Source organism: Paroedura picta, chromosome 5, assembly GCF_049243985.1.
Source record: "Paroedura picta isolate Pp20150507F chromosome 5, Ppicta_v3.0, whole genome shotgun sequence".
Classification (NCBI taxonomy): Eukaryota; Metazoa; Chordata; class Lepidosauria; order Squamata; family Gekkonidae; genus Paroedura; species Paroedura picta.
The window spans coordinates 46,707,411-46,730,638 of NC_135373.1; the positions used below are offsets into that span (position 1 = coordinate 46,707,411).

At 43.9% G+C, this 23,228-nt stretch overlaps 1 protein-coding gene and 1 long non-coding RNA gene across 4 annotated transcripts; one reads left to right on the forward strand and one right to left on the reverse strand.

The window, feature by feature from the left end:
- Positions 1-490: 490 nt before the first annotated feature.
- Positions 491-2,553, reverse strand: LOC143839044 (uncharacterized). Of its 2 annotated transcripts, none has more exons than XR_013231553.1 (3): positions 2,393-2,553; positions 1,114-1,233; positions 491-627 (listed from the first exon to the last, which is right to left on the reverse strand). It is a non-coding gene; the product is annotated as an uncharacterized LOC143839044 (long non-coding RNA). The 2 variants fall into 2 exon arrangements; XR_013231554.1 differs by lacking the exon at positions 2,393-2,553 and adding an exon at positions 1,457-1,550.
- A 4,104-nt stretch (positions 2,554-6,657) lies between these two features.
- On the forward strand, positions 6,658-21,576 carry NUDC (nuclear distribution C, dynein complex regulator). Of its 2 annotated transcripts, XM_077337696.1 has the most exons (9): positions 6,658-6,902; positions 9,249-9,326; positions 12,300-12,509; positions 12,981-13,067; positions 13,733-13,846; positions 15,547-15,741; positions 16,088-16,171; positions 16,428-16,546; positions 20,139-21,576. In XM_077337696.1, the coding sequence occupies exons 1-9, from the start codon at positions 6,807-6,809 to the stop codon at positions 20,188-20,190; spliced, it is 1,035 nt and encodes a 344-aa protein (XP_077193811.1). In that variant the 5' UTR covers positions 6,658-6,806; the 3' UTR covers positions 20,191-21,576. The 2 variants fall into 2 exon arrangements, with proteins under 2 accessions (XP_077193811.1, XP_077193812.1); XM_077337697.1 differs by lacking the exon at positions 12,981-13,067.
- Positions 21,577-23,228: the final 1,652 nt, after the last annotated feature.

Consider the following 23,228-nt stretch of genomic DNA (forward strand, 5'->3'; position numbering starts at 1 on the left):
ATAGGTAGTCCAATACACTTAATTTAAAAAAAACCCTTAAATTTGTTCTCTATGAATAACAAGATTAATTGCAATGGAACTGATAGAAGGCCCATTTGAGGGGCGAAATGTGTTAGGTATAGTGCATAGTATGTTATTTCAGTTATCATGGGCTTTTCTATGTTTTTAACTTTTCAACTTTATAAGTTGTACACAATAAATATTAATATAATTTGATCTATTATATTTTGGATCCTGATCACTGTGTGAAACGGGATGCTGGATTACATGGACCACTGGTTTGACCTAACAGGGCTCTTCTAGTGTTCTCTTCAACTTTCTGTCTTGAGCCACTGGGAAGAACCCTTGCAATTCAAGACCAAGTATGGCACACCCCTCTTTCATCTCCAGACAGAAGGTTTTCATCAGATCCGATTATTGTTTTTAATTATTATTTTTAACGAGAAATCCTGCTCTGTTCAATTGGAACTTAGGTGTAGCAGTACCTGATTTTGCCTGAAGGTGGTAGCATTGACATGACAAATTGGCTGAATCATTCCCCTTGGCTAACACTGGAGGGAGGCAAGCAGCACTGTTTCCGAAAAGGCAATTCAATGATGTTGGGGACGGAGGTGTTTAAAATTCGACCTGTATAGATTTCACAACCAACACATTACTTCATTAGTGCAAAGCTTCTCTGTGAATTAATATCTCTATGCAGGATGTGCCTTCCATAGGCATGCCGAATCCAGTTTGAGAAATTCCTAGAGATTTCGGGGGGAGGGGGTTGGGAAGGAGTGCCTGAGAAGGGTAGAGTTTGGGGGAGGAGAGGGAGCTCGGCAGGATTGTGATGTCACCAAGTCTTCCATTTCTCCCAGACCATCTATCTATGATGTATCCTAGAGGCCACTCACTGAGGCTGACATATTACCCACAGGAACCAGTTCTGTTGGTTGAAGTCAGGAGGTGGTTGTGATTCTGGTAGAACTCCAGGTCTCACCTGGAGGCTGGTAACCCTAGTCCTAGGGCAGTGGGGGGGGTAGACTACGTTCCAGGAAGACGGACATTCATGCTTAGGAAGTATTATTTAATGAGAAGATCAGTCACGCCAAGTATCTCTCAAAGACATCTTACCCACTTCTGCCTATGGAACATACTGGGGAATGTTGAGTGCAGCTGAGAATCAGAGAAAGTCCTGGACTCCTAGAAGGTCACCTAGAAGGCTGGCAACCCTGAAATGTGCTAGATAGGAGTCTGTATGAGAGAGAAAGGATGATATTATGAAAAGAAGCAGTAGCAACCCAGCAGCCCAATGTGTTCAACCAGGGATCGGCAAAATGGGGGGGAAATTGTACTTTGAGCTGGACTGCTCCTTAGGTAGGTAGGAAATAATTTTTGTCCCTATTCCCTGGTCATCGTTCTCCCAATTTTTGAGCCTAGTAATCAAGATAAAAGGTCTGAATTCCCCACCACCAACCCCGAGTTTCAGGAGGTGGTGACAGCACAAAGAGCACGTTGGACAAAGAGGCTGAAGTCCATTCTCAAGGGGTCTATTTGTTTTCGTAGTAGCAGAATGCAGCAAGCTGTTTGCACTAAGCCAGCCACAGCCTTGACTCCTGAACAAGCTGGTCTTCATTGCCTTTGTGACAACTCACATTTGTGGCCTTGTAAGAGGGAAAGGATGGTCACACTTGAACATGGCCTATCACCAGTGACTTCCCCAGGTTTGCTTCCCTCAAGTGCAGGAAGACTTGAAATTAACAGCAAACATTGTTGTAGATGAAGGAAGAGTTCTTCATTCTAGTCCAGGTAGAACTAATATGTAAAGACGGTGGCTTATTCAGTAATTCTGATTTTGGGGATTACAAGGAGAGCTTTTGAGTCTTAAAACTAACCTTGAGAAATAGGGTGCCAGCCTCCAGGTAGTAGCTGGAGGTCTCCTGCTATTACAAATGATACCTCGGTGACAGACCAGTTCCCCTGGAGAAAAGAGCTGTTTGGGAAGGTGGACTGTACAGAATTATACCTTGCCCTCCTTAGGCTCTACTGCCCAAATCCCCAAGCATTCTCTACCCCAGAGTTGGCAATCCTACTGATAGGATTGTTTGTGTTCTGTTCATCAATGCAAAGATGATTGATCTCACTGAAGCAGTAAACAGATTGTTAACTCTGCCACCTCCTCCTTCCAATCTACATACCAACCCAATGAAAATACAGCTAGCAAAAAAGTAGGATAATTTTTCTGTGTGAACTTCCTTCTTCTGAAGAATGAGTCACACAAAGTCCTTAAGTTCATGCGCTTTCTTGCTTCTCCCTTTGTGCACCAAGCCAAGGTCTGAAGGCATCCAGTTTAGTGCTAATCACAATGCGTTGTCATTCCTGAACAACAAATTACAAGTTGATTCTTGCTTACCGTCTAAGAGTTCATCCATTCATTCACCGATCCCTCCCTTTCTTCCCTGATATCACTCTCAACACCATTCTCTCTGCCCCTGTTTTCACAACAACGTTGTGGTAGGTTACTCAGAGAGAGACTGACTAACTCAACTTTATTCAGCAAGCTTCTCTCTAGAAGCTGCCAATTCTGGCTTGGGGAATTCCAGGCAATTTGCATGCAAACCGGACTTCAGTGGGAATATCATCCCATACAGTTGACCCTCCAAAGCTACCATTTCTTCCAGGGGGACTGATTTCTGTTGCCTGGAGGCCAGTTGTAGTTCTGGGAGATCTCCAGCCATCACCTAGAAGTTGACAACTCTTGTCACAGGGTGGAGATTTGACCCTGGTCTCCTAGATTCTAGTTCAACACCCTAACCCCTACACCATACTGGTCTTCATACCTGTGGTTCAGAATCTGGGTTTACCTTTAACCTATGGTTTGGAATCTCCATTTTCAGGCAAGAACCAAACTGCCATTCAGACATCATGACAGATAGCTGCTAGACCTAAAGCAAGAAGTTTGCAATCTTAGCATAGTATGCCAAAGGGAAGAGAAAGGGAGAAAGGGAGAATGTGAACCTGAGGATTTCCTATGCTTACTGGATACAAACCACAGTTTGTGAGGACCAAGTGTAAGGCAACTGTGTTGTGGCACTATAACAATAGATTAGTGTGCCATAAACTTTCATGAACTAGAGCCTGTTTCATCAGATAAAGGGGCCTTCAAGAAAGCTGATACTGCAATTCCTCCTGGGGAATAAATCATTAAGAAATTCCCTTCTCCAAACCTTTAAGGCCATATGCACTTAGGGCCCAGTGTATCTGAGGGACTGCATGACTATACCCCCCAAAGGACATGAAGGTTGTCCAATTCTAATAAATCAGTGATCTCTGGCCCAAAAGAAGTACATATGGCCTCAACCAGAGCTAGAGCCTTTTTGGTCCTGACCTTGACTTGGTGGAATGAGCTCTTGGAAAAGCTAAGGGCCCTTACAGAACTGGGTCAGTTCCATAGGCCTGTAAGATGGAGCTCTTCAACCAGGCATTTGTTTGAGGCCAGTGATACATGAAAGTGTTTTATATAATGGTGAAAAATTATTTGTAAGGCTCAAATTCATCATATTCATTAGACTTAGAAGAGCCTGGGGTTTGGCTGGTGGAATATTGTAGGCTCAAGGCTTTAACAATCAACACAAAAACAAAGGTTATGGTCTTTCTGGTCATATCTGAAAAGCAGTGTTTGGAAAGTGTTGGAGCAGGTGGGGTCTTTTAGGTACCCTGGGGTAATTTTCCAATCATCTGGTTCTCGTTTAGAGCAATGGTCCCCAACCCCTGGTTCGGAGACCGGTCCCAGTCCATAGATCAGTCGGTACCGGTCCACAGCTCCTCCTCGTCCTCCTCCCCAGCTGCTGCCTCGGGGGCTGCCCTGCCACTCTGCCACCGGCTCACCTTTGGTGCTCTCCAGCGGCTGCCATGGCTGGGGCTCCCCCTCAGCGTGGCACTGCACAGTTGCTGCTGGCAGCGCCCCCCAGCGGGCGGCAGGAAGTCAGGGGCGCCGGCGGGAAAGCAAGTGAAGCAGGGGCTCAGTCGGCGGCGGTGACATCCCTCGGCAAAAGACTACTCCCCCCCCCCCCCGGGCCTCAGTAAAATTGTCAAGCGTTGACCGGTCCCCGGTGATAAAAAGGTTGGGGACCACTGGTTTAGAGCATTGCAGGAATGTCTCAAATCCGAGTGAAAGATCTGTCCAGGGTATTGTGAAGTTCTATTGCACTAGGGGAGCCTTCCAAGTTCCCAAGCAGAAATTTCCCATCTTAACTACTTTATAATCTTTCGGACAGAAGACAGAAATTGAATCAATTTTCTTTGTGGAAAGCAGGCATCTACCATTGATGTGGCTCAGGAGAAGGCCCACATACAGCATCAAGATAATCCCCAAATGTGTCTGCCTAGTATCTTGATATTATAAATATATTTACTAGTAGCAAAAATGAAAGGAGAAATGTTGGGCCTAAGAGTTAAGAGTTCTTCCATTGTGCTGTTCGTATTTTAAAATGGATCAGCATGGAAGAAAAGCAAATGGGTTACTCCCATTTTGTGCCCCCCCTCCCCAGGATGTCAGATATAGGAGCTAATGAACAGCACATGTTACGAAAGCTTTAATAACAAATATAAGAACAGATGCCAAAGCAAAACTTCCAGAAACTCAGAGTCCAATAGGCAGCTGATGTTGGCTGGATCCAACAAACTAAATCCTGAAGAGACTAGACTTACATTCTAGCTGTAATTGTGCCTAGTTTGCATTTGTTAAACACAGTCCACTTCTCTGTGTGAGGGGAGGATCCACAGGCAGCAACTGGTGGGTTTCCTTTGAAAAGAGACACAACTACTGGAGACTTCTGCAATCTTTAAAATGTTTACATATATACAAGCAGCGCACAAAGAGGCTTTCCTATGTGGCAGTGAGAGACAGAGATAGTTCCTGCACACGAACATGTAGGCAAACACACCGGGATCAGGTGTTTCTTACTGTTTATGCCTTTCTGTCTCTTCTAAATACAAAGTTTGCTGCTTTTTCAGACACCCCTGTTCCCCCACCCACAGTAAACCCATGACTGGTTTGGGAGTTAAGTCCCCAATAAATTCAGTGAAATTTGGGAATAGAGATCCTGGAATTTGGTTAAACATTTCTTAACAACTTGGATATGTGTGAGTGTTTAATCACATGTTCTTCTAACTTGTACAAAGTTGAATGACCGCTAGTGAACCATCAAAGCTGGCTTGAGGCCTAATGCTATGGACTTTAAGCGCTGAAGCAAGTGGAACAGAAGGTGTTTCTCCCAATGACCCTGCCTTGTGCAATTCACGAAGTCCTTGGCTGCTCCATTAGAGGGGCTTCCAGGGAACTTCTCCAAATCTATTAGTTAATTTTTATCCTGCTGCTGATTGGGGGAAGGCAGTCCATTAGGGATACAATAGACAAAACAATATCAAAGAGAGGGGAAGTCTGAGGGGGTGTGGAGTTGGGAAAGGGTTCCTAGCAGCTCTGCATTATTCTGTTTTCATACCCTGTGAGATAGAACAGGAGTTGAGCAGCATCCTAGATAAAGAATAATGACATTTATTCCAAAATACATTTTTGTGAGTTTATATTCACTTCATCAGGTGAATATAAGTGTACATCAAACAGAAAGATAGGGTGGGGCTAGGCAGAGAGATTTTATAAAGAAAGCTATTTTTATTTCTACAAAAACTGGCTATATAATCTCTCCCACATGCACACACCCCTTCTTGTTGCTTTCATTTTTTAGATGAAGAAAAACTTATGGCTCAGAAAAACTTGCACAGGTTTTGTCATTTCTAAAATGTCACTAGACTTCTGTTTTGTTCCACTGCTGTAAACTAACATGGCCCACCCATCTGTGATTTTCTATGAAATAGCTTAGAAATGTTTAGTGATAATTTTGGAAACTAAACTTTCCTTATACAAGGAGCCTAGATACATGCTAATATAACAGTAAGCAAGATGATCTTGGTGTACTCTTTGTCTAGCCTACCTTGCAGGTTAGGTGTGAAGCTAAAAGAAGGAAAGAGGCCAAATGGGACCCATCCCCATTCAGTTGCTAATAGCTAGGAGGGGGGAAATCGGTAGGTGAGGGCAGTAACTTTCATTACCTGGTAAATAATAAACCTTAAATCAGTTAGAGAAAGGATACTTTATTCCCAGGGTGTTGGCAACTACGGACCCCAAGTGACATTTATTTATAGATATAAATAAATATATCTATAAATAAATATCTGTATAGATACCAGGCTTCCAAAGGCCCCTCTGTCTAACAGCGGGGATGGGGATGGGGGGGGGGGGGGCAGGGTTGCCATCCAAGTTGGGGAACGCCTGGAAATTGAGGGATGGAGCCTGGGGAAGACAAGAACATCAGTGGAATAAAATGCCAGACTACAAAGCTCCATTTTTGTCCAGTCTGGAGAAAGACTGCAATTCCGCGGGATCCCAAGGTCCCCCCTGGAAGCGGGCATCCCTTCTCTCTCCTCTTATTATGCCAGAACTTTAAAAAAAGAAGTCCAGACTGTTCTGGAAATTCCCATCATGCCTCACTGTGGTAACCACGGCAACCGACGCTGGAGGCGGGGAAGACCGGGCTTCAACGGCTCCTTCCGCTCTTCTTCACAATCGCAATTGGAAGTGGGCGCTGCCCATCCGTGACAGGAAACCCGTGATTGGCCAGAGACCTCCGGTGGCGTCCGCGTTTCAGGTTCCGGGTCGGTCCTGACAGTGCGTGTTAGCAACCAGGACAGGTGGGTAGGCCGGAGCAGTCCCTGCCACGGCAAAGAAGGAGAAAGGGGGGAGAGAGCTAGGCACGGCGCCGGGAGCAATGGGAGCCAGCGGGGAGGACGCGGCGGACAGCGAGGAGCGCTTCGACGGAATGTTGCTCGCCATGGCCCAGCAGCACCAGGGCGGCGTGCGGGAGGTAAGATGGAGGGCAGGTGGGAGACCACCCCACACAGGGACACACACGCAGCCTCCTTCCTCGTCCAGCCCTCCCCCCGCCATCTTTCTAGCCTATTGCTGGAACCTAGGGCTCTGGCTCAGCTGGGGTTGCCAGGTCCACTCTGGCTACTGACGGGGGATGGGGGGAGGTAGGGTTGCCAGATCCAGGTTGGGAGCTCCTGGAGATTTGGGGGTGGAGCCTGGGGAGGATAGGGGCCTCGGTGGGGCACAATGCCATAGAGTCCCTCATCCAAAGTATCCATTTTCCCCAGGAGAGCTATAATACCTGAGGGTTGGCATCCCTAGGCTCAGTGGTAAGTACCCACTTTGCATACAGAGTCCAGTGCATGATTCTTGGCATCGCCTATTAAAAGGTGATGTGAAAGATCTCACTCAGAGATCCTGGAGTGGACACTGACAGTCAGAGGAGACCCTGCAGTTCTTGATGCAACAACAGTCATAATAATATAATGGTCTTTTTATCAGACTGGTCGTTTCTTTAGTCCAGCAGCACAGCAGCCAGTTAGTTGCCTTGGAGGACCAAATAACTTGGTCTTCGAGGCAGAGGTCCTCCTGCTTTCCAGCTGTGGTAGTCAGAGGTGTGCTGCCTATGAATATGGAGGCTCCCTTCAGTCATCAGGAGTACTAGCAGTTGATGAATCTATTCTCCATAAATGTATATAGAATCATAGGGATGGAAAAAGTCCTCTAAGTCATTGAGTCCAACCTCTCAGTGCATCCTAGACAAATAATTCTTTTTTTTAAACTAACAGTGTTTGTGGTTCAGGTAGGTAGCTGTGTTGATTTGAAACAGCAGAACCCAGTTTGAGTCCAGTGGCAACCTTTAATACCAACAATGTTTTACTCAGGGTGTGCACATGAAAGCTTACACTTTGAATAAAACTTTGTTGGCCTTAAGAGTACCACTGGACTCAAACTGTGTGCTGTGTTTATGGCTATCAATGAATTGAACAGCTTAACTACTTATTGAATAAAGAAATATTTCATTTTGTCTGTCCTGAGCCTTTTTCTCAACAGCTTCAGTAGGTACAAATGAGTTCTAGTGTTATGGGAGAAAGAGAAAATGTTCTCTATCCATTTTTCCCATCCATGCATAATCTAATAAATCATTACAATATTTCCCCTTAACTGACTTTTCCCCTAGACTTGAATAGACAATTGGCATGGCTCCCTGCAAGGCAGCTCTTTATAAAAAAAAGTAGATGTCTTGATAAAAATGGCCTTTCACAACCATGTATATGGTTTATGCACTCTTAATTTGGTTAGCTACTGGTGTCAAGCTCTGGAAGGCAAGCACAAGTCATAGTTCACCAGGTTAGATATCATGGCCAGTTATGGCTTGTTCTAAATGTGGACTTTCTAGTTGATTTATATCATGCAAACAAGGCTGGGGAAAGCACAAGAGCCCATATGATACTAAACCATGGGACATAAGCTCAGATTTGGGGACCAGATATATAGAAGTGATGGGTTGTACTGCTACATTTTTGATAGGAGTAAACAGAAATTTCCTGTTCCATGTTCTTCACATTTTCAAGACTGCACATTTCTCTTGCTTCCACTTATTATCTCTCTACCTTCACTCCCATCTCCAAAATGTATAACTCAGTAGCTACTGGTTTTCTGTTAATTTAATCGGAATGGTATTGGGGAAAAGAGGTCAGTGAATGAGATAAAACTTGTTATTAGAACCATCATTAGTTGAGCTAGAACCTCTGATTTGTTTACTTCATTTATACCCTACTTTTCCCACACAGGGGGACCCAAAGTGGCTTTCATCATTCTCCTCTTCCCCATTTTATCCCCGCAAAAATCCAGTGATATATGTTAGGTTAGCTGAATGTTTGTGACTGGTCCAAGGTCACTCAGTAAGTTTCCATAGCAAATTGGGTTCCCAACCTGCATCTTCTATGATGCTGTAATTACTACAGCATGCTATTAGAGATGTCCTTGAACCTTTGATTTCTGAATGCTGTAAACAGGCATGAGTAGGAGCATCACCTTGTCCTGTCCTAATTCCTTCTGGAACATTTGATTTAGAGACTAAGTTCTGGGACAGAAGGATCATTAGTCTGGTCAATATCCTGTTTGCCCTTTTGGACATTTGGTGCTTGGTTCTTTTGAGGATATGGGTGTCAAACCAAAACTGCAAAGTAGAGAAGCTAGTAGAGGATTCAGATACAGAATCTGGTGTGTGTGTGGGGGAATATACATGAATTAGATTGGTTTCTTGAAGGGGAATCAGTGCTTAGTGTAGCCTGAAAGAAATGACCTCTTATGAACACTTTGTCTTTCTTCCTTGCAGCTTGTGAATACCTTCTTCAGCTTCCTGAGACGCAAAACTGATTTCTTCATTGGAGGAGAAGATGGTGCTGCAGAAAAGGTATTGGATTTGTTAGCGCTTGTCCTGTGGAGAGACAGTTATCTCTCTGTGGCAGGGGGAGCTGTTTCATGCAGTGTGTGTTTATGTCTCACATATACCCTTTAGTTTCCCTTGGCTGCTATAGAGGAATGGCATCATGTCCTGTTCCTGAAAGCACTAAAGACCTAATTGAGCAGTGTCTGACCTTGTCTGACCATGTTTATTTCTCTGACACCTTACTGCTGTGACCAAAGCCTACTTTCGCTTGCCAGATATACTGATTTCACTGAGACAGGCAAGTGGGGATCAATAGCTCCCAGCTTGCTTTGTTTGCTCACTTCTGGAAAAGCACTAAGTCCATTTTTACAGCTGTAACGTTGTCCCTGAGTAACAAAGTTTGGTCAGCCCCCAAAATTGTTTATTCAGTACTTTTGCTGATGCCAACAGGAGAGGCCATTATGTTTAGACCTTTAAATTCTTATTCTTCTGCCAGGAATTATGTAGCTCTAAGAAATCCACGTTTTCTGTAAAATTTATCTTTATAAAGGTTAACCTCTTTCCTCCTTTTTGTTTCTTCTTTTTTATGTCTGAGGCAGCAAACACAGCCATATTGCTTTTTCTGTGGTGGGCACAGATTGTCAGTATGTCACTATCCAAAGGGCACATGAGATCACAGGTTACCAAATTCCAGGTTTCTGTTCATGGCCCTTAATTGAAGGTCACCCAGCAGTGAAAACCTTTGAAATACAGATAGTTATGGGGACAGGTGATTGAACTGCAGCAAACATGATAGAGTCCAAGCCCTCAGTCCCTTTGTTCTGAAATGCAGACAAAACTAGCCAGTAGGTTCGTGGAAAAGGGCAAATTTATTCATTTATTTAGATATATAAACCATTGATTGATTGATTGCATTTGTTGGCTGCCCTATATCTGTGGGCTCATAGCAGATTATATTAAGATAGAATACATATAGAAATAGAATATACCAATGAAATTTAAATAGTTAATAATTAAATAAGTTTTAAAATTATTAAAAACTCATTTGAACAACCAGTTGCCCAATTCTCCTGTTGGCTGTAGAGGTGGCAAGAGGAGGTAGGAGGATCATATGTACAGTAGATGACATATTGGTTAGGAAGGTTTTGACAGGAAGGGCAGTACTGTTCAGATGTTGGTTTAGGCCTCAACTGTAGGCCTGATGGAACAGCTTCATCTTGCAAGCCTGTGGAATGGTTCAAGGTCCCTCAGGGCTCTGATCTCATTTGGAAGAGCATTCCACTGGACCAGGGCCAATCTAATCTCCTTGGGGTCAGGAATCTTGAGCAAATCTTGCTTGCTAGACTAAGGCTTGTACAGGGAGAGATAGTCCCACATGTATGATGTTCCTGGATTATTTATAGCTAATTATTTAGGATAATCCAATCCCTCACTGCCATTAATGAAGGGGACCAAAACAGTAGCCAAAAGGATATTAGCAGTGAGGCATTTGTGAGGCATTTGGCAGTCAAAATTTCGACTCTCCTCCAAGACCTCCTTCTGACCTTGGACACACAAAGTGAACTAGAGGCCCCTTGGCCGCCTTTGGAGAGAACACTTGAGTTACTTCAGATGATTCTCATTAGCCAAAGTGGACTGGATGCTAACAGCAACAAGGCCCACCACTTGCCCACTAGACCCATGCCCACCGTGGCTCCTAGAAATGGACATAAGGATAGGGGGCCCCTTCCAGAAAATAATCAACCTCTCCCTCTCAACGGAAAAATTCCTGGGAGGATTAAAAGAGGCAGTGGTGCACCCATTGCTCAAAAATCATCTCTGGACCCACAAAAGCCTTAACAACTGCCGCCCCATCTCACCTCTAGCGTTTCTGCGGAAGTTGGTTGGGCAAGCTGCTGCAGACCAAATATCAGCATTCCTGGAGGAAACCTCAGCCAGTGAGCCATCTTAGTTGGGCTTCTGGCCTGATCATGGGGTAGAAACAGTGCTAGTCACCTGATGTATTACGTTATGACTATGATATATGTTTATGATGTTCTGTGTAATAGCCTACAATGTTTCATGTAAACCACCCTGAACTATATGGGAGGGCAGTATAAAAATAAGAATATAAATAAATAAATATACCAAAACCTTGAATCTGATGCTGGAGCCAGTGCCACTCGCCTTCTACTGAGTTCTGGTAAGGACCCGCACTGCTTCATTCTGAACCAGTTGGAATTTCCAGAGCAGTTTCAAGGGTAGCCCTGCACTGCAAGCTGCTATAATCCAGTCTAGACGTGAGCATTGCATGGGTCACATTGGCTAGGTCAAATGTTGATGAATAGGTGGCAAAAGGCTAGGCATGCAACATTTGTGACTTGACAGTTGCCAAAGTCTGAGGGCCTAAACTAGCTTATAGTATAGTCTTCCTATTTCCCATTTTATTCTCCCAACACCCACCACATGACATAGACTAGGTTAGAGAGCATCCGTTGGCATCCCAAAGGTGCCTGGTGAGCTTGCATGGCAGAGTGGGGATTTGAATTTAGATCTTAATCCAACACTAATCTGAAGTATTTTGTTAAAAAATATCTTTCCAGGGTTTGTGTGCCTCTGCATCTCGTTTATAGGGGGTAGTGGAATTTGCACATTATAGTCATTCAATTGAACATACAACTTTGATTTTGCATTGGGCTTTTTGTGGTCCTATCAGATTATGGATAATCATCTGAGATGCTGGAATGTGGAATCAAAATGTTCTCTCCAGATATGAATCCCACACCAACCCCAAATGCATCAAATCTTGGGGTAAATGATTATATAGTTTCCATGGAAGAATTTGCCTTCAGTTGTGGCTGCTGTTTAGGTACCAGATGGAAGTAAAGCCTAGGGAATATTGCCACTGTTTAGGTAGCAGAGGCAAGTACCTAGGGAAAGTAAAATCTCAAGAGAGAACTGATGGATGAAAAGCTGTATACAAATATCACAAGTCCATTGGGTTTTTTTTCTCCCCAGCTAATCACTGAGACATTCAGCCACCACAACAAACTGGCTCAGAAAGCACAGAAAGAGAAAGCAGCCCGCCAGGAGGCAGAGCGGAAAGAGAAAGCAGAGCGGGCTGCGAAACTTACCAAAGAAGCAAAGCAAGAAGAAAGTGATGCCGAACCAAGGATTAAGGAGCTCACTGATGAGGAGGCAGAAAGGTTGCAACTGGAAATTGATCAGGTAAAAAACCCAGTAGCAGGGTGGTGTGTTGGTGTGTTTGTGTTTGTGCTCATCATGGAAAAATGAGGGTATTTGTTTGTGACTAATTTGGATTTATTCAGTCGGAGGTACATGGTGTGATGAATCTACATCTCAATAGTTCAAACTTTCACCCACACAAATCAGATATTGTCTCAGAGCAGCTCACTTGTTAGATCAGCTGTGTACAAAGCTATGCAGATCAGCTATTTTGATACTATTGCTACATTTTAATGTGACAAGGGTGCTGGTACTTTCCAGATACAGCATGTAAAACTCTGGAAATTCCCCACCTTACATGGCTGATTCATTCCTAGCTATCTCCTGCCTTGGGTCTAACATGGCAAAAATGATGGCCAATACTGTTCCTATTAGTAAATAACACTTAACACGTTTTTATGAATTTCAGCTAAAACTGAATGTGGGGGGGGGGGGGGGGATCTCCCAAAACAGAAAAAAGAGAAGAAAGAAAATGAGTCCAAAAATGTCCCTAAAGAATCATCTGTGCATCCAATGGAATCTTCAGAGCCCAGCAAACAGGTAATGTGTTCTCTGAGGCTTATGCAGTTGTGAGCAGATGTTTCCTGTGTTTGATGGGTGTGAGTGTATGTGGGGGACACACAAAAGGCTAACTGGAATTCTTGCAATAAAGACAATGATATGGCTGGGCACCAGAGGACTTCCTGTGCTAAAGGGCCCATTTAACACTGTGTTGAAATCTGAGAACTGAAAAACTGATTTCTTCGGCAGGATTCTCTGTCAAGAACAAGGTGAATGCAGAACCACCAATGGTTGAGGAAATTTTGTTTAATTGTATCTGAAGAAGCTTATACCTTTAAAAAAGCCCTTTGTCATCCTAAAGATGCCCCTGGACTCCAACTTTGTTCTGCTGAACCACCAAGTTTAAAAACAGCATAGTGGGCAGAGGAATCCCACATGAATGTAGTAAACTCTGTTTAAAAGACAGGTGTAGCAGTGGTGTTGGATTAAAGTCTAAGGGGTGTTTGATTAAGGTCTGGAAGAACTGGGTTCAGATTCCTACTCTGTGAACACTTTTCACAGGGCTGCTGCAAGCATTTTTTTAAAAGAAGGGGAAGAACCATGTAGCCATTTTGAGGTCCTGGAAAGAAAGGTGGGATGAAGATGTAATCTTCATTATGACTGAAGGCCTGGAAGTGTTTTGCTTACACTTTGTGTCTGATTAGGAGACAGATGAAGAGGAGGAAGATGAGAAGGACAAAGGCAAGCTGAAACCGAACTCTGGGAATGGGGCAGACCTTCCAAACTATAGGTGGACACAAACCCTCTCTGAAGTGGATGTAAGTGTAGGCTTTGAGCAGAATGTGGCTTAACATGGTTACTCTGGAACAGGTTGTATCATTCGCTCCTTCAGTGATATTTTTATTCATAGAATGAAGAGAAGTACATAAGGGAGTCAAATGACGCTAGGAGACTTTTTCAGTCTTATATAATGGCTACTTTCATGGCAAAGTAGTTTCTCACAAGAAGCAGCTTGGAATCCAGAAATGGATCCACGTGCCATTCATACATTGCTATTACAAAATTATAATCTTCATTGGCTTTTGTGCTTTTTCTTCAGAATCTGGTGACGCTTGAAGTGATCCAGTGCTTATGTCCCGAACCCTATGAACTCTGAACTGCCAGTCCCCAAGTCTACAACTAAATGATTACACTGTCCAGAATCTGCTGATAATACTGGCTGCAGAATTTGTCACATATGATTTAAGGATGAGGTAGTTGGTGGCTGTAGAGTGGGCTGGCAGGATAAAGAAGACCTGGTTTTCGTACCCTGCTTTTTTACTACCTGAAGCAGGCTCAGAGCAGCTTACAGTTGCCTTCCCTTCCTTTCCATACATCAGACACCCTGTGAGATAGGTGAGGCTGAGAAGTCTGAAAGAACTGACTGGCCCAAGGTCACCCAGCTGGATGCATATGGAGGAGGGGCGAGATATCAAACCCGGTTCTCTAAGTTAGAGGCTGTCACTCTTAACCAGTCCACCAAACTAGCAGAAATTCAGCATCTGATTCATGTTCTATGGCATCATTTTTTAAAATGTTGATGCTTATCCTAGTGGCCGTTTGAGAATTCAGAGAAACCTGCAAAAGGTGACTTCTATCTTGGTCAGGCTGAGACCTTGTGATGATTGCTAGACAAGAATTTGGGAGATCCAGGTTCAGATCCCCACACCACCATGGAAGCTTGCTGGGTGACATTGGGCAAGTGACAAACTCTCACCCTAACCTATCTCATAGGACTTTTGTGAGGAGATGAGACTGTTGTAAGCCACTCTGGATCCCCCTTGAAGAGAAAATGTTCAGTACAAATAATATCCTCTTGTGGCCATTTTCCAGATATAGAAAGCTTTTCAAATGGTCATATCAATCTGCTATCCCCCAGTTAAACAAGAACAGTTAAGACCCAGTCATAGCCCTTTCTTAAGCATATTTACTCAGAAAAGTCCCAGTATAGTCAATAGAGCTTACTTAGAAGTAAGTGTACATAAGATTGCAGTCCACAGGAAGAACTCTGAAACCCCAGAAGTAGTAGGTAGTAAAGATTTTGAGGGGGGGGGGGGAGTGTTGGAGTCCTTCAACTTAAGAGTATTGATATTTTTAAAATCTTCCAAAAAAACCTGGAGTTCGCTATTAAAGTTAGGAAGTTATTTTGTTTTGTTTTTATTTATATGGGGAATGGAGTTCAGTTTCACAGCAAAAGCTTCCTGCCCCTTTTCATTTGCCAATGTTCTTCCAAAGTTAGAGAAGTTGTTCAGGAGCGACACCAGAGTAATGGCCACATAATGTGCAAGAGCTGCAAGAAAAGTTTTTATTGGTGGTAATAAATAATGTATATTGTAAGCCCAACTATGGATGAATCTGTAATGGACATATTCTGCTGCTGCATATAACTTGTGGCCAGAAAAGAAAAAAAAACTACCTAAAGCTTTTCTGTGTAACTTCCTACTTCCTCCCCCCTGCTCCCCATGCTTCTGTTATCTAGCTGGCCATCCCCTTCAAAGTGAACTTCCGGCTGAAGGGAAAGGATGTGATTGTGGACATCCAGCGACGGCATCTGAAGGTGGGACTGAAAGGCCACCCTCCCGTGGTTGATGGAGACATGTACAATGAAGTAAAGGTGGAAGAGAGTTCTTGGCTGATTGAAGATGGGAAAATAGTCACTGTGCACTTGGAGAAGGTAATGGGAAAGGCTTTAACATTTGTGCTCTTGATATGATTCATGACAGTTGCAAGTTCTCAGATATGCCTAAGTAAATCGTTGTATTGACTAAGCCATCTGGCAAGCAGAACTGGACCCAATTTCAGCTAATGAACTTAGAAAAATGTGACTCTTTTCAGGACAGCACTGTGAGTCTCCCAGTCAAAATCAATTACAAAGTTGTGACCATCCACCACAACATTCTGTAGTAAACTTAGCTCTCTAGTAGACTTGAAAATGTTAAATCCGTAAAAGTATGTCCCCAGTTCAAGGAAATTGCTTTAGTTGTGAAATACTTAGTCCCTGCTGTGCCTTCCTTTTAAAGATCAACAAGATGGAATGGTGGAACAAGTTAGTTCAAGCAGACCCAGAGATCAACACCAAGAAGATTAACCCAGAGAATTCCAAAGTAAGCATTTCTCCTACCAAACTTTGATTCCAGGAATGGGTGAGAACAGGCTGTTCAGTCATTTCTCAAATGCGTAATCTTATTCTGACCATTTGGAGTCAAATTGCTGGGGGGCTGTATGCAGAAGGTGCAGATGTCTTTGAGGATGTCTCACAGCAGGGAGGGGCACCTAGGAAGCATGAAGCCTGTAGATACAACACTGTTGTTCTCAGAAGAAGATTTACACCTTCTAATGGTACTGCTTTGAATTACAAAGCTGTCAGACCTGGATGGTGAGACTCGCAGTATGGTGGAGAAAATGATGTATGATCAACGGCAGAAATCGATGGGGCTTCCCACATCTGATGAGCAGAAGAAGCAAGACATATTGAAAAAGTGAGTAGGACCCATTGATGCCGAGCACATGCCAATATCTAGTTAGCTGGCGAACACATGAAGCCATTATTGTGGAAATGGCTGATCTGTATGATTTAGCTCAGTTCCTAAGTCTGTGGCATAACAGGAGACTTGTGGGCCTGGCAGTGCCATCTCTGCTTGAACCGTGACGTGATGCGTTTGACTGTAATCTCCATGTGCTTGCAAACAAGATAACCTTCACTTCCCCTGTGCCAGGATTGCTAGACAGTCATGACTTTTATGGCTTTATTGCTCTGTTTGGCAAAGTATGCCTAGAAGCTTCTGTGAGAAATCCTCTGCTAAGGCTACACAGGGTGACAACTCGGGCCATGGGGTTGGAAAAGGGGGAAATTGGAGGACAGCCAGCTTCTCTTTGGGCCACCTTAAACACCTCCAGTGTGAGGAGCAAAGGGGGGATTCTTGGGTAAATTTGTAGGGGAGGAATTGCTCGTTCGGAAATAGCCTTCTCTTGAAAATAGCCTTCTCTTAAAGCCATTTACAACACTGTTCTAATGCTGGCAAGCAGCATGGGGCACCGCCCACTTCTGTTATCTCTAGTGACTCATTTGAACCAAAGATGCCCGGTGGAAATGAGCAGCAAGTTGCTGATGGGTTGAGATTTAGCACTAGTCCAACTCTGAAGCAGGGTCTCTTCCTCCCAAGATTTCTCATCACAGATGCATTATTGCTTTCCCTTTGGGGGAGATGGTAAGGAAGCTGGTTGAAGTCAATAATATTAGCTCTAAAAACATTATTTCTTTGGCTATCTCCCCGGGACGCGACTCCTCGGATGCCAGAAGAAAAGACTCCTAATAATTCAGTTAACAATGTCCCCCAATGTCACATGTTAAATACACTTTTTTTTTAAATTGCTGCACTTAGCATTGTACAACATAACAGGAATACCAGAATAAATTTGCCACGATGTAGTATGATTTAATATAACAAAATTAAAACCAATTCTTGCGGCTGAACAAGAACCTGCTTGTGGGTATGGTGAGAAGGGATTTATATGTTGGGCTTACCCAGTCCACAATGTGATTCTGTGCAGAGCTATTCTGATCTAAGGGTATTGATTGATGGAGCAACTCAGAATAGGATTGTACTGTCAGAATGACTACTGTCTGTGGTACTGAGTGGCCAGTGAAGAGACACACTCTGTCTCCCAACACAGTTCACTAGCCCACGTATCTTGTGGACGTCAGTGTATGTAATTAAATAGCCAACAATTGACGTCCCAATCCTTGTTCTGTAAAATGGCAAATATGGGGTTGGATCCACCAGTTTTCCCACTGAGCCAGTTTCTTTCTTACTACATCCCCCAGTACCACATTGCTTTCACCCATGCAAGTCCTCAGTACTTAGCATGACCTTTTTGTGGGGTTTCCTGGGGAACCCTCCTCCCTTTTTCACCTGGAGCCAAAGCACAGTGACACAGAATTGTCAAGAAGAATTCAAGTTCATTGCCCAGGTCATGCAGGCACGTTGAGCCTGTGCGACAGTATTTAACTTCACAGTTTCACATTGCTGCTTCGTGGAATGGCAACAGACTTAGTCTGGAGTAACTCTGCTTAGGAGTGCACCATGACATTAATGGGTAGTACCTCGGATGTGATCTTGGGGGTAAGGGAGGCCAAAATGAAAGGACTGAGGACTCACTTTGTTGAGCAGTTACCTCAAAAGCCCTTCTCTGGTCAGCATCATTTTAACTGCACAAATAAATATCATCTGCAGAGATTGGAATTCTGATCCCATGCGCCAGATGCTACGTGTCTGATTCACGAGCTAATAGTTCCCAAGGGCATATTTGATTAATTTGTCGTTGCTCCTTTACAACCGTGGCAGGTAGTAACTGGTGATTTTTATACTGATACTACAAAGGGGAGAATCGATTGGCAACATAAACTGTGATCTCTGCACAGCCACATTGATAGTAGGATCTGTGGCTTCCAAAACACACAAGGTTGCCTTATTCCGGGTCAGACCCTTGTTCTGTCACAAGCAAGGTTATCTATTCTGATGACTGGTAGCAGCTGTCCAGGGTATCAGGTAGAGGTCTTTCACAACACCTGCTGTCTTATCCCTTAAAGAATGCACTGGAGGTGAATAGGGATGGGCGCAAACTAGAACAACGTGGTTTGGTTTATGGTTTGGGGCACACCCCATTTACAAACCATCATGAACCTTTAGCTACCTCCTGAACTGGTGAGGTTTGTGAGGCAGTAGAACACACACAGTCCCCCTCCCCAGCATGCTAGAGACAGTCATTTCTCCAGAAAACACTTTCTTGGGGCACCTTCTTTGGGGGACTGCAACTCAGATTCGATAAATCCAATCTGTACCAAACTTGGAGGACCGGTAAAGGATAGTTTCCTCTGAGTGTGGTGTCTCTAGGTTGCACTGGATCTATTCTATACACGCTTGAACCTCCTGAACCTGCACTTGTCAAAATGAAAGTCATTTTGACAGATGCAGGAGGTTCAGACGTCTTGCTTTGAAGTTATGTAAAATCTTGATTCTGCAAAGATTGTTTGCAAATGTATCCACTCACAAATCTCCGTGAAAAGCTTGAAAGTTCATGGAAAGTTTGTGGCTGCCCCAAACATGAATTCACAGGCCATAAACTGTCCAAAATTCATCACAGGCTTTAGTTTATGAGCTGGTTTCCCTAGAGGTGAACTTGGGACCTTCTACATGCAAAACAGGCCTTCTACCATTGAAACATGGGAAAGGAGTGTGGATGATTTGCAGCAGTTTGTATAGACCAAAGAACCAGCTTGGTGCAGTGATTTTTGTATCGCACAAGGATTGGAGAGTCTCAAGTTCAAAACCCCACTCTGACTTGAAAGATGGCCAGGTGACCCTGGGCTAGTGCCATACTCTCAGCCTCTCGTAGCTTAACAAGGTGGCTGTGGGGATACACTAGAAGAGGGGAGAATGATGTAAGCTGTTTTGAAGTCCCCCTTGGGGAGAAAGGTGAGATCTAAATGAAGAAAATAAATAATCTTTGGCTTCTTGAGGGCCTCCCTTCCTGCCTTTGGCCCGGCAGCTGGAGAGCATCAGCAGCATAGTCAAGTAAGTTCTATCTGGCTATGATTGTTTCCCGGTATACGCAATATATACTAAACCCCAAGAGAGAGACAGGACATTGATGTCTGGGGTCAGCGTTCTTTTTCAGCCCAAAAAACCCTGCTTAAAATTGGGGGGAGGACATCTGTCCCACTAACAAAACAGTCTACCTAAATATGTCCTCTATATGGATAGTGCTATTCACTGGTGAGGAAGTCTTTGACGTTGCATAGTTGGTATTTTTTTAAATCCTGTCCTTCCTTTAAGATGTTCACCTTGTCTTTTCCCACCCCTATTTTAACCTCACAACCCTGTGAGGTAGATTAGAGTGAAAGAGAATTGTTAGCCCAAGGGTGGTGGCAGACTGGGGATTCAAACAGTCATCCTGGAACATTCTTACCACAAAGTTGCACTTGGGCTGTGCAAGATTTCTGTCTGCCCTTCCTCTGCTTGACTCGCTTTTTATCTCTTGGCTAAAGGTTTGCTTCTCTTGTTCTTCCAGATTCATGGAACAGCATCCGGAAATGGATTTCTCAAAAGCAAAATTCAACTGAGATGGGTGTTCCCTTTCACTCCTTACTCCTCCCCCTTTTTTAAAAAAAGAAAAAGAAAAAATGCGTACAGCCTGAGTGGAACAGGATATGCAATTGGAGTCACTGAACATTCTCATAGTTCCCAAGTCAGCCTTCATTGCAAAACCAAGACCTGTACTGATCTGTCAGTATAACCCATTGCCTAGATGTCAGCTTTTTCAACAGCAGGATCAGAACCACAACTTATTTGTGAGGTTCTAGCAAAAAAGAGAATCCGTGGTAGAAATGCATGCCTCAATTCTGAATTGGTTTCCTAGAGTTCTCAGACAGTCGCTTAAATACTTAGGGAGCATCTTAGTCATCCTGCACTCTCTCCACCCTGCCCTTGAATGGCCTCCTTTGAACACCCCATTGTCAGTCCTTCCAGCATTTCAGTTCTGAGCCAAACAGCTCTTTGAGCTTAGTACAGCATCCCTGAGAGTTGTTCCTGGGGAACATACTGAAAAATGAACCTGTAAGTTGCTTCTGCTTGCGAGGTGTACACTGTGACATCCAAAGAAAAAGTTGGGCAAGAGTCATCTGCTTGTCTCCCCCTGTACAAATTCCCATTTGGGAATTTGTCTCCCATTTGGGCATTACGTCAAAAGCCGGAGCGTCCCCATATCTGCTTGTCAGCCTTTTCTGTATCTCCCAAGGCCCTCCATGATTAAAAAAGAAAATCCTTGCAAATGCATTTCAAGTTTAAGATGGAGCAGAAGCAAACTTCTGGCCAGAGAGGAAGCCACCTCAGAATCTGGTATCCTGGGACTTGCAAACAGTTCTGCCTCTAAGCCGTTTTGTCCAGGCCCTCTGTTGGCCACATGGTGCGTGTCTGCTGCAGATTCTAGCGACGTTGGCTGTAGGGTGAAATCAAATGACTTTCTTACCTTCCATTACAAAACCGGCACTGGTGTGGCCTTATAAAATGCAAATTTAGGACTAGGATGAGGTCTGTTGAATGAGATCAGTTTGGGGAGGCTGACTCACTGTCTGCATCCTTGTGGGATTTCAGGTATGTTTGATCTCTGCTCAGTGCGCTGATGTCTTGCTTTAAAGTGGGAAAGGTTTCTCCCTCTGTCAGTAGGAGCGTACTAGATGTCAGGCATATCTCTAGCTTGCTGGAAAACCAGCCATTCACTTTATCCCACAAACATCCTCCTTTGCACATTGGCCAAACAATAGGCTTTGTGTATTCTGTCCTTTTAGGAATCGTTGATGAAAAGACAGCTTGTATTCTGCATGTACAATAAAAGGAGATGCTTTCATGGGGTATCACTGTGTATTTGTGTCCTGTTTATCCATGTGCCAAATACTTCTAAGGTGACTTTTAGGTTAACTAAATAAACTATGTACCTTTACTGTTCTGTTTTTAAAGTGTGTTGTCTGCTCTTTACTCCTGTGATGAAACAGCAGTGACAAGGAAAGCATTAAAGGGTCTCCTCCAGTGGCAGACAGTCCTCCTGTTTGCAGTTGTGGCAAGACCTCTGTCTTTGCAAATCCAGTAAGCCGAGCTGCTCTTCCTTGACACACAGCAAATAGTGAGGTTTTTGAGGGCATTTGAATTTTCTCAGTGGTTATTAGAAGGCCACATCTCACCCTCTGCTAAATTATAAGTCCCTCCAGGTGACAATTCAGCTGGCTAAGTTTTGTGCCGCCACCATAAAAATCTGATGCTCTAAAGTAGCATAATTTTAAGTTTTATTTTATGATCTGTTTCAAATTGCATTATATCAAATGACCATATTCTTTTGGTCTTTTATGTATTAACTTCATACAACTTGGTCTGAACGACTGTAATAAAGTTTGAACACTCTCTTTCCTCAAGAGCAAGGCATAATATCCATGACATGAGAGACAAAGGAAAAAGCTTTAGGCTGATCCTCCATTGAGCAGGGGTTGGACTAGATGGCTTGTATGGCCCCTTCCAACTCTGTGATTCTTCCTATGCCTGCCGTTGCTTTGCAGCAACTAGCAGAGCTGAACAGAAATCTAGTTGCCATCTGCAGAATTAATAAATCTTATTCCAGTATAAGATTCAGAGAACTAGAATGCCCTGCATCTTGTGCAAACAAGGAAGTGGGCGAGAATGTTGAACTCAGTGATATGAAAAGGTTTGTCTGCTCTTTGCTGCCTAATGAAGCTATAAAAAGGAGAGAAGAGCAGGCTAAACCTTTGCTTCTCACAAACCCTAATGCAGCAGTATTGTGAGGAGCCACGTCCACCATTACCATCAACCAAAAGAGCCCTGGCCCATGAGGCCTGCACCTCAGAGATGTCACAATGTACCTGTTCTTATGATCATGGTGGTTCAAAGTGAGAATCGCTTGCCAACCATAAGCTTCACCAGGAAAAAGCACGGCCCACTTTCCAGGAACATGGAGTACATGCCAGGGGAGCAGTACTCAGAAGAGCCATTGAGTATCACTGTGCTAGTGGGAGCAGCTGTGCCCTGTATTTTTGAGCACCTTGATTGCAGCCTGTTTTCCCAATGCCCTCGTACAAGTAAATGTAAAACTCTCCTGCCTTTGGTACTCTTACTTCTTCAAAACAGAAGGAAAGAGCTGCAATCCAGAAAACCACTGAGAAGGAAACAGAAGCCTCAGTCATCATATCGCTCCAGAAGGGAGGGGCCATGGCACAGTGGCAAGCCATCTGTTTTGCCTGTTGAAAGTCCTGGGTTTAGTCTTTGGCACTTCAAGTTTAAAAACGGATCGGGTCACGGGCAATGTGAAAGGCCTGCACCTGAGACCCTGGAGAGCCACCCACCAGGCAGAGTAGACAACATTGACTGAGGAACCACTATTCTGACCCAACATAAGATGGTTGTGTGTGTTGTGTGGTCCGCAAGATGCTCAAGAGGACATCACTCTCCTTCCAACTTGTGTCGAAAGGGTCAAGCTACAACAAGTTAAAATATAAATATTTATTGTATAGTGGACACACAAAGCATTCAGGGTCTGAATATCAGACTCTACAGTTTACAAACATGCCTGGCGGATGAATGTGTCCTATGAACCACA